This window comes from Acanthopagrus latus, chromosome 15, assembly GCF_904848185.1.
Source record: "Acanthopagrus latus isolate v.2019 chromosome 15, fAcaLat1.1, whole genome shotgun sequence".
Classification (NCBI taxonomy): Eukaryota; Metazoa; Chordata; class Actinopteri; order Spariformes; family Sparidae; genus Acanthopagrus; species Acanthopagrus latus.
The window spans coordinates 24,042,160-24,053,609 of NC_051053.1; the positions used below are offsets into that span (position 1 = coordinate 24,042,160).

General features: G+C 41.1%; 1 protein-coding gene across 1 annotated transcript; it reads right to left on the reverse strand.

Moving 5' to 3' along the window:
* Positions 1 to 1,766: 1,766 nt before the first annotated feature.
* otx1 (orthodenticle homeobox 1) lies at positions 1,767 to 9,355 on the reverse strand. The gene is made up of 4 exons (XM_037124882.1): positions 9,029 to 9,355; positions 6,471 to 6,660; positions 5,560 to 5,711; positions 1,767 to 3,718 (listed from the first exon to the last, which is right to left on the reverse strand). The coding sequence occupies exons 2-4, from the start codon at positions 6,565 to 6,567 to the stop codon at positions 2,969 to 2,971; spliced, it is 999 nt and encodes a 332-aa protein (XP_036980777.1). The 5' UTR covers positions 6,568 to 6,660; positions 9,029 to 9,355; the 3' UTR covers positions 1,767 to 2,968.
* Positions 9,356 to 11,450: the final 2,095 nt, after the last annotated feature.

The window sequence follows — 11,450 nt, forward strand, 5'->3', positions numbered from 1 at the left end:
CAAATCCGCCGCTGTTCGTGGACACTCGCTGCGCTGTTTGCGCGTCTTGACGCAAACATGTTTAATGTCCTGGTCGGCAGATATTTATTCAGCTGCTGCGAGCTGCATTTACATAAAGAGAGAGAAAGAGGGACAACACACGGCTGACTGCAGCTGAAACACGCTCTGAACAGGCGGGGAGAGACACGACATGTATCGATCAGGATGAGAATCTGATCAGGTTGATGGGAGGGATCATCGACAGTCGTATCCAACATTTTACGCATCAGATACATATTTTTTTTTACATTCTCACAGATTCGTTTGAGAGATGAAATATATCTCCAGTGAGGAAAAGCAAATATCAGAAATATAGTTGTTAGAGCTCCGTTTTTCTCTCTTCCTCTCGAGCTTATTGATCAGTCAAACCTTTTGGCTCGTGTGACACCAAAACAAAATCAATCAGAAGTTTTGCGTGTTGACATTTAAAGCGAAGTGATTTAAATATTTCAGGGAAACTGCAGACTAAATTCTCTCTCTCTAAATACATCATAATTGTGTTGGTTTCGTCCCTGTTCGGACTTGTTACGATTCTATTAATAGATCCAAAATCTGAAAGTGTTTCTAAAATAACATTTCTGGACACTTTTCAAGCTTAAACTCCAAATATTTTCTTGTTTTTTCCTTCTCAGTTGTGAGATTTTTTCATCTCACGTGAGAACACTGAATCTTTGAGTGTTTAAGACTAAAAAAAAAAATAATCTATTAGTTCAGCAGATTAACTTTTAATACCAATAATCATTTGCTGCATTAAACGAAATTAAAATAAAAAAAAAAACTTTTTCTCTCAAAGTCTGAGTTCTGCTTCTGTTCTCATTGGAGACGATTTGAAACTCGCTCGTATTTGTCTTAATCAAAACCAACAGGCGGGAGGAAACATGCGCAGCTGCTCTTCTTCTCTCGGCACAAGGTCGGACTTTTATTGGGCCAATTAATTTGCACGAGATGCGTTTTTGTTTTACTCTCCCGGCATCCTCTGCGCTCTGCGCGGCCTTCATGCTCCTCCAAAACAACCTTGCCAGAGAACTGACGCGATATTTCTTCCACTCCTTCTTCTTCTTTACTCCCCTCCTCCTCCTGTCCTCTTTTATAATGCGTTTAAGCTCTGAGGCAACACACACACACACACACACACACACACACACACACACACACACACACACACACTTACATCTGACCCCCTAACCTGGCCCCACCTACGTAATTACCGCATCAGAGGCAGTGAAATTCCTGCAGGTTATTTTGGAGAAACCAACTCAGGGCGCAGGAGTAATTATCACGCCATTACAGCGCTGCATTCAATTACGCCTCGATCAAATGTCTCCCGGCTCGATATTTAGGGCTTTTTAACGCCGCAGTTTAAAAAAAAAAAAAAAAAAGACACTCGGTTCTCCCTAAAGCGAGGGGGGGAGATGTTAGTGTTTCAATTTAAAGACGGGGAGACAGAGAGGATTAAACCGGCTGCTCTCTAAAATGGAAATGCGGGGCCTACACGCGTTCACGCCTTGTATTAATTATGCACTAATTTGCATTTACCCCCGTTATAATTAGCAAAAAACAAAATCAACAAGCTTTTGAATAAAAGTATGACTAATTCAAATCAGAGGGAACAGGAATCTGGAGTCTGTCATTTGCTGGTGAACATGCGATCTAAAAAAATTAATAAATAAAAAAGGAAAAGAAAGCAAACTTGACTCCTTGTTAGGAATCAAAGTTGAGACAGTAAATTATGACTTAACGGATCTTTATTGGATGAACATGTATGTAAGGGTGGTCGCCTTAAAAGATACATTCAACATCTCACTGTCATTTTTGGAGCTATAAATCCACATTTTCCTCTCTCCCAAAAAAAAAAGAAAAAGAAAAATAATAATAATATAATAATAATAATAATAAAAATGCTCTGACTCCAATAATCAAGCCAAGTGCTGCGGTTCAAACATGTCCAATAATCACGACAATGCCCAAGAGAAGGAGGTCGAGGCTGGAGTCAGAATGTCCGGAAGTCCTGCATCTGTTGGGTTTTTCTTTTAACCTTTTTTTTTTTTTTTTTTTTTTTTTATATAGATTTAGTTCTTCAAGACATTTCAAAACTGCCAAAACATCTCTCTTCTTCTTCTTTTTTCTTAAACAATGATTATAAAAGCTGAACTTTATGGCCAATTTTGTTCTCTTTGGAATATTTGGAAAGATTTACATACAGGTTTTTTTCTTCTTTTTTTTATTTTACTTTTTTTTTAAACTCCCAAAGTGGTAATAAACAATTTTTTTTTTTCAAATTCGGAAAAAAAAAAAAAAAAAAAAAAACACCAACTAAACATGGTCACTGTAACTGACCCAAATACATATTTACATAATTTCAGCTCCTCGACGCAGCTGACTAAAAATCTCTGTCATCCTAAAATAACAAATTTTCAGAAATAAAAACTATACAGGATTTGATTGGGTTGGAGGTAAAGAAGGGGCGCTCGCAGGAGAGAGTTCCTGTCGGTGCACCAGAGGGGAAAATATTCCTCCCATCCAGAGAGCCGGAGAGCTGGTGGTCAGAGGAGTTTGGTTGAAATGACTTTTTTTGTTGTTGTAAAACAGTTTGGTTTTTCTTTAAGGTCATCCAAGTCGGAGCGTTTTAAAAACCCCACTGGTCATCATCAGGAACGTGTCCTGATCTCTTCACTTGACTTTTGAGGGATTGTTTCTCTTCTTCTTCTTCTTTTTTTTAAAAAAAAAAGATTTTTAAAAAGATGTGGAGGAACAAGAGGGAGGAAAAAAAAAAAACAAAGTCCGATTGTTGAGCGTTCCTGCTGCTATCTTGCTGTCTTATGGTTCATAAACTCTTTTTTTGTCTTTAAAAACAAGCAATATGCTAATCTGGAAAATAAAAAGAGCGGACGAGCAGGAAGGGAAGGAGGTGGTGGGAGGGAAAGCCTGATCACAAGACTTGGAACCTCCAGGAGGCCTGGTCTTTGTAGTCCAAGCAGTCTGTGGTGTTAAAGTTGAGCTTCCACGAGGAGGCTGCAGTCTGCTCTTTGTAATCCAGGCAGTCGGAGGAGTTGAAGGCCAGGCTGGAGCCGCCGTACGCCTGGTGGTGGTGGTGATGGTGGTGGTGGCCTGACGACTGGCTGATGTGGTGGTGCGGGTGGCCTGACATGGAGGAGGCCGTCATGGGGCTGAGCTGGTGGGGGTGGTGGTGGGAGTGCATGGGGGCCAGGTAGGAGCCGCAGTCTACGCCACTGAAGTAAGAGCTGGACGGGGCGGGGTAGCCCTGACCGTAGCCCGGCGTCTGGTTGTAGGACATGGGGTAGGAGGTGGCGGCAGCGGCGGAGCCTGACATTGAACGCTGCATACAGGAGGCGTTGGAAGGGGGTCCGGGCTCAGGGAGAGGGGCTGCAGCTGGAGCCGGAGCATTTCCGGGGGAGATAGCCGGGCTCCAGATGGAGGAGACTGTGCTGATGGAGGTAGAGGTGCTGCTGAGCGCCACCGGGCCCGTGTGATTGGTGGAGGAGGATGAAGACGAGGACGAGCCCGTGCTGGAGACGGCGGGTGGCGTGAACTGGCCGCTGCTCTCGGAGCCGGTGCTCTCCCGGGCCGGGGAAGACTTCTTCTTGGGCGGCCGGGCTTTGGCACTGCTGCCGCTCTGCTGCTGCTGGCGACACTTGGCCCTCCGGTTCTTGAACCACACCTACAAACCCGAGAACAGCAGCCAGGAGTTAGCAACCGTACACACAAACAACCTCAGCGTTACATACGGGAAAGATACTCCCAGGCCATGCTGGGAGTACATTATGGAGGAAAATTGGGGGTTATTAGCTATCAAGGTTCATTTCCACCCCGGCCCCTTGGCTCGGACCAGCCAGGGGTCTAATTTCATACCTGGTAGACGGCTCTAAGATAACAGGCTATTGGGTTTCACCACACAGTAGGGTAACTCTAGAGCACCGAGAGGGTAGGATCATGTAGAGCATTTTGTTTCACACACACATTCTGAGAATAACTCAAAGTGTGTGTGTGTTAGAGAGGCCGGCCTTGGTTTTCCCCTAATGCCTTTCAAGAGTAGTATTTGTTCAACATCCTGGTTGCTTGTGGAGAATTTGCTGGCATATCCAGACCTCTTCTTAGTAGATCCCAGATTTCAGATCAAGTTACAGGCTCCAGTTAGGTTGCAAGGCATTATTATTATACACAACGGATTTAGCCGAAATCTTAGTATCTGAAATGTTTTATTTACATCAAACTGTTTTGTGTGGATGAAATAAAGTTGTGAGGAAGGCCAAACAGGCCCGACAGCGTTTAGATCACTGGTCAAAAACATCTTTACAGATCTTGTTGTTTTCATATGTTTTTAAATCACTGATGTTTTGTATTTAATCTGAATGTGTTGTTTCCTTTTAAACTGTGTTATTGTTATACATGTGAGAAGATAATACAAAACACTTGTGGTAGGTCCAGAAAAAAAGATGTAATTAGATTACAGTTACATTCAGTAAAAAAAGTGGATTACTAACATCACTCTGATCCTGTGTGTGTTTTCTTACAGAACACACTTGTTTTTAAAATTAAACAAAAGTCATATTTTAATTTCTTTTGTCTTCATCTGCATATGGTTGGTATTGATTACTTTCCTTTAGGGTGACCTCAGGTTACATTACTTTATGATAGTGATATTTGGATTACGTCACTGACTTCATTTTTTTTTTGAACAGGTATTTAGTAACTGTAATGGAAAACACTTTTAAAGTAACCCTCCCTAACCCATTATATAAATAACCTCTCCATTAAAGATCAAAATCGAACTTATGGTCATTATTATCCTCTTTAAAGCAGGTCAAATCATTAGCAGTAGAGCTAGCAAGTGTCAAATTAGCCTAATTTTAATACCAGTATATTGCTCTCAGGTTACTTCTGTAAACTTTGCGATAAATTACACGAAGAAAAAATGTTTTTTAATCATACTTACTGGCATGAAAATGATTGAAGATAACAGATTTGTGACAATATTAGCTGGACAGTAATTCGCAGCCTGCTAGCTAGCGAGCTAGCTAACATTAACGGTTGTTTTAACAGGTGACGTCATCATCGGTCAATTTGGATTAATGCTTTTTTAATTTTTTTTTTAATCGATTTTCTAGTTAAGTTTGGTAAAGCAAAGAAATAACGAATCCAACACACTTTAAGTAAAATAAATAAATAAATAAAAAGTAGGATAATTAATTAAGGCTTATTTTTTTAGACGGTCACTTAGCAACAAAACAAGCTAACGTCCGCTTCCGGTGAGTTCAGGAATCTCAGGTAAATCCAGATTTCACTTTTTCGTGAAGACATTTAAAGTCATTAAAGACCATGTCGCCCAATTTTAAGGTCATACTAATCTATTAATAATTAATGTCTAATGTCTGCATTTATAATAAACCTACATCCCCTGATTAAAGGTTGCTAATAGCGTCCTTTATCCGAGTTAAACCGAGTTAAACGTTGGCCCAGGCAGGTTCGTGTTCAGAGTTTTATCTGAGTCCCGGTTCTCACCTGGACTCTGGACTCCGGCAGGTTGATCTTCAGCGCCACCTCCTCCCGCATGAAGATGTCCGGGTACCGGGTCTTTGCGAACAGAGACTCCAGGACGTCGAGCTGAGAGCGGGTGAAGGTGGTCCGCTCCCGCCGCTGCTTCCGGGGAGTCGCTGCGGCGGAGAAGAAGAAAAAAAACAAACAAACAGCGTCAATAAAAATAAAGTGTTCACATCGATAATAAAATGATTGTTATACATCGATTACTGACGTGTTTCTGAGGTTGTTCCACACAAGACGATTAAGAGAAAATTATAATCTTTGGGGTGATTTTTGTTTTACATGTAAAACGTTTTCCGAAATATCTGACCATCATTCAAAACGCCAAAAAACTATTATTAGTTATTCATGAACACTAAACTCTCATTTCCAGACATGGATGAATAAAAACTTAACTTCTTCTTCTTCTTTTTACATTAAAACAAACATTCTTTAACGTGTATTTTCCTTTTGATTTATAAAAACTTACTGACAGGACGTTTAAAACTAATTTCTCTTAAAAGTGCCAGTTAATGACAAACATCATCCGTAAAATTATTATTATTATTATTACTGCACCAAAAAAAATAAAAACATCTTTATTGTCTATTTTTTTTTTTTTTAAATATATCAATATACTATTTGAAATGGAGTTTGTGAAAAGTGGAGTGAAATGTGTCGCATTATCTTCGGGGACCAAAAATATAATAATAATAATAATAATAATAATAATAATAATAATAATAATAAATACCTCCATCAAATTTTTAGTTTAGCAGTTTCCTCCACTTTTTTTTTGGGGGGGGGGGGGGGGGGGGGGGTCGTCATCTTAGTGTGTGTGTGTGTGTGTGTGTGTGTGTGTGTGTGTGTGTGTGTGTGTGTGTGTGTGTTACCTGGGTATCCCACTGAAGGGTGCAGCAGGTCCATGGCAGCGCCGCTCAGCCCCAGGCCGTTGACGCCGTAGGGGGGCTGTTTGAGGTAGGACATCATGCTACAGGCGGTCACTGCTCCACCTAGCTCAGGCCAGTGGTTCGGTTTCCCCCGATGCTGCAGCTTGACGGAGCAGGGGACCGATCCAAAGAACTGACGGAGGAGGAGGAGGAGGAGGAGGAGGAGGAGGAGGAGAGAGTGTCAGTGAGCATTTGAGAAAGAAAAAGGGAAAGAAGACAATAAAGGAAACTTTTCTGATCCAAGTTTGGAGAAAGAAGCGCTGAAATATTTCTGCTTTTGCGTCATTTTAAAATTTCTACCCGTGTTTTCTTTTTCCAGGCTGCAGGAAAACAGCAGGAGAAGAATTAAAGTTCCCGAGACATCATGCTGTTGTTATTTAGAGGCAGCAGGATATGAGAAGAATAAAGAATAACGTGATGATTCAGAACCAGGAGTGTTGATAACTGGACTGAAGCGGCTCCTGAAACCTCAGCAGAGAAAGAAAATAACAAAACAGCTTCTATCTATATTTAATTTAAAGGTTTTATTTCCAGCTGACACAACTTTTAACGGGAACTGATGCGGGTTATTTAAGAATGAACACGTGAGAATAATTATTTCCATCAGTGATTCATGTTGTTTAGTTTCTTCCGTCACTTCTGCAGAATATTTAGTGTTTTATTTTAATCTACATTCTGCAGAGGAAATGTGAACTTTACTATTTTATTTTGACATCAGAGAAACTTTTTTTTTATCTCAAAACAACAGCTAATAATTCAGTCAGTCTAAGGCACTGACGTCGATTATGTAATGCAACATTTTACACATCTGAACAAGAAATCTGATTTAGATTTAATAATCTAAAAAAAAAACCGCAGGATTATTAATATTAGTTGTTATTTCATTATTAAGAAAACTGAAACTCGGAGCCTCCTGAGAAAAAATGAAAACGTGTGTGTGTGTGTGTGTGTGTGTGTGTATTGGAAGGCCTGTATTTACACACACACTCGCACACACACACACACACACACATATGTAAAAAAAATGGATTATGGATGTGGTTTTGATAATTTATATAAAAATCACAGCTGTAACTCGCTCAGTTCACTCTGTTTGTTCCTGATCGTCAAACTTTGTGAGCGTGTTGAAAACACATCGAGCCTCCTCAGCTCGGCTCCGAATCATCCGAACCCACAGCAGGAGAAACATCCAATAAACTCACATTGTTATATTTTAAAAGACACATCTGATGTCTTAATTTAGATACATTTACTTTTATTTTGCTTTAATTTCTTGAGAAATCAACAGTTTTATTCTTTACTGCAGAGCTTTAAAACAAGTGAACGAAACTTAATTTAAAAAACGTCAATTTTTACTTTTACTTCCTAATTTTCAGAAGATTAAAAGACGGATTATAGAATTATATTTTCTGTAATCTGTAGCTATAATTTTCATGCAGTTCCGTGATGTTTACATCAGTGCAGCCTCTAAAAATAAAGGCTTCATCGTACACTTTTAGTTTGTTTCTCTGAAACAGAGATTACATTTGTTTTGATCTCAATACGCGAATTCAACAATAAACAGCTTCTTTACATTTATTATGGCAACTAACCTAAAAATTCACAGTAAATGATTCTGATGGATCCAAAGTTTGATTTTTCCCGTGACTGCAGAAATGTGTCAACTGGAAGAAAGAAATTCACCTGGAGGTTTTAAAGAGTGTGAATTAAATTAGTGTCTCTGAAGAGAGGAGATTATTTTAACAATGAGCTCCTAACTGACCAAAAAACCAACCCGGACTAACCGAACGTGTATTCCAGCGGCTTCTCTCTTTGTGTGTGTGTGTGTGTGTGTGTGTGTGTGTGTGTGTGTGTGTGTGTGTGTGTGTGTGTGTGTGTGTGTGTGTGTGTGTCAGAAAACCGCATTTCCAGCCCTGCCAGGCCGGCCGGAGTGAAAAGGACGAGATCTTCGGTGCAAATGAACTCAATTAGAATTTAGATTAGACCTCCGGGGAGAGAGCGTTTCAGAAGGGCTCTTATCAGCAAAATAAATTAACAAAAACCAAAACACGCCTCTCCAATTATCTACTAAGTGGTTCAAACGTTTTAATGGCCAATTGCTCTCAAAAAAAAAAGGAAGAAAAAAAGAGAAAAAACTCGCAGGAGTGAACTGGAATAGAAATATGAAAATTATCTACACCGGAGGAAGTTGACTCAATTTATCCAGTTCAAGTCTCGAGTCCTCCACCACGGGGCGGATTAATTGATATACGCGCAAAAAAAAGAAGACGAAGAAGAAGAAGAAGGGGGAAAAAACTCTCCCTCTGCAAATTGAAATCACGCTCAGCGCCACATTGTCACAGTTCAACGTGAAAATGTTAAAGTGAGCTGTTTGAAAAGTGAGTTTTCTGTCGCCTCTTCACTCCAGCTGCTCGCGTTCGTGGAGTAAATTACGCACGAACCAGCAGAAGAATCTGGAGAGAAAAAAGTGAGGAGAGAGGAAGAAACAGAGCAGACGTTACCTGGTTGGTCTCCTTCCCTTCTCCCGAGCTCTCGGGCCACAACAGGCGAGCAGCAGTAAAATTATCCAGCAGTAGGAGGAAGTCTGCGGAGCACAAAACTCAAACAGCTGCGGCGGCGACAGACTTGTTCAAAAACAAACAACCGAGCGGCATCACGGAGAAACGCGCAGTAATCAGCAGCACACGGGCGTCACCGCGTCCTCGGTGCGGTTCCGGGTGTTTTTACAGCCAAATAAATCAAACTCATTTGCTTTCAGGGGGCTTGTCGTTGTCTGTCAGAGTGTTAAGGTGATTTCTAATGGAGACGGATGGAGATTGATCACCTTCTCTCCGCCCTGCGCCTCTATGAGCGGAGGACACCTGCGGATCCGCCTCCCGCACCCAATCGGCGCGCGTCCCCGGGCTGACGGACGGAGAGGGCGGCCTATAGGCGCGCAGAGGCAGCCTGGAGAGCCCACTCCCACTTACATACCCCCCCTCCACCACTCACCCTCCTCACCCTCCTCACCCCCCTCTCGGTCCTGGTCCCGAGACCGGACGAACCAAAGAGGTTTTTGTAGAAAGATGGGAATGTTTCACAGGCCTGCAGGAGGAAGCGTCAGATCTGCTGTGCGTAAAATAAGATTTTTGTAGGAAGAGTTTTTTATTATCATTATTAATATATATTTTCATGCAGCTCACACGAAAAAGAAGGAGAAGAAGAAGAAGAAGAAGAAGAAGAAGAAGAAGAAGAAGAAGAAGAAGAAGAAGAAGAAGAAGAATCTTTGGAAGTCAAATCTTATCTTCTAACTTGTTTTTTTTTTTTTTTACTGACAGTTTTCGTGCGTCCTGGAAATGCGCTGTGCGTAAAAGTGTCCTTTTATTTCCTCTAAAAGGTCAAACGAGTTGTTAAATTAAATTTTAAAAAAATCATGATTCTAAATGTTGCAGAAGAAAGAACATTCTTCTTTCGAGGCTTTAAAATATTCCCAGGGATCTTTAGTCTCTCAGAAAGCTGCATCTTAGTTTCAAACACGTCTCCTGAAAAAGGCCGGAGAGCCTCAAGAGTGTTTTATTTTTTAATCGATATTTTTATTATTGGTGAAAATTCGTCTTTGATCACATTTGTCACCCCTAAAAAAGTGAACGTGACAAACAAAACTGGAGGAAAGAAGTTAAATTCATCCATTTTGATTTTTATTGTGATACACCCCCCTCCTCCCTCCCTCTCTCTCTTTCTCTCTCTCTCTCTCTCTCTCTCTCTCTCTCCACACACACACTCACACACACACGCACACCAGTCTCATGAATATTAATGAGGTCTAATCCCCATTTAGAATTACATTTGAGGATGGTTGACGTAAAGTTTAATAGGGATAGACCTCAAACTCACTGCGGAGGAAAAAGAAGAATCCACAGAAGAAGAAAAATCTGCGGTCACTGAATCAAATCCTGCACTTTGTGTCGATGTTTTTAATGTGTTTTTAACCCGTCACACACAAAAACAAACTATTCTCTTTGCTCTCTTTCTTTCTTTTTTTCTGGCCCTGGTGTCAGTGAAGGGTCGTGGAGATGCGGCTCAGCACGGCTCGGCTCGGCTATCCTTTGTGGATCTGTGCAAAAAAAAAAAAAAAAAAACTTCTGTAAATGAGGCCTGAGCTGAAAGCGAGCTAATGTTCAGAGAGAGAGAGAGAGAGAGAGAGAGAGAGAGAGGGAGAGGCTGCAGGATGGAAATTACATTTTTTATGTGTGTGTGTGAGGAGGAGTATCAAAGTGGAGGCCGATGGGACTTAAAAGTCATCCACGAGAGCACTTTGACAGAGAAACTTAGACATCAATAGTCGGCGGAGCAAAAAAAAAAAAAAGGGAACAAAGTGATGTTGGAGGTTGTGTGGAGGCCTGTAGTGATGCTGCGTATTACAAACGGGAGGAGAAGGGCACCTGAACGCACCATAATATGAATCTGTCCTCGTTTTTTTTTTTTTTTTTTTACGCACAGAGGCAAAAAAATCAGACTGATGGTCAAACGTGTGATTGAAGTGAAAAAAAAAAAGAAAAAAGCGGAGATGCGTCATGATGTGACGTTTGTTTCAGGTGAGCTGGTGCTTCGTGTTCCCTGGAGGTCAAACACTTTTTACGCACTGTTTTATTTCCACCACATCTGAAGTCCGAGCAGTCAGAGGGCCCGTGGAGGGTCTGACCGAAATACCATCACCCCTCCTCTCCACACACACACACACACACACAGGCTCCCGTTAAATTATGCAAAAAGGCCATTCAACAAATATGGCCCTCACAACACAAAAGACTCGCGTTATTCTGACATTTCCCCGACATTTCTTGTTTTTTTTTTTTCTTCCTCCTCTCTCGATGTGAGTAAGACCCCGAGATAAACCCCTGAACAAGTATCACGTTATCAAGTTGCACCAACCTTTTGTAATAA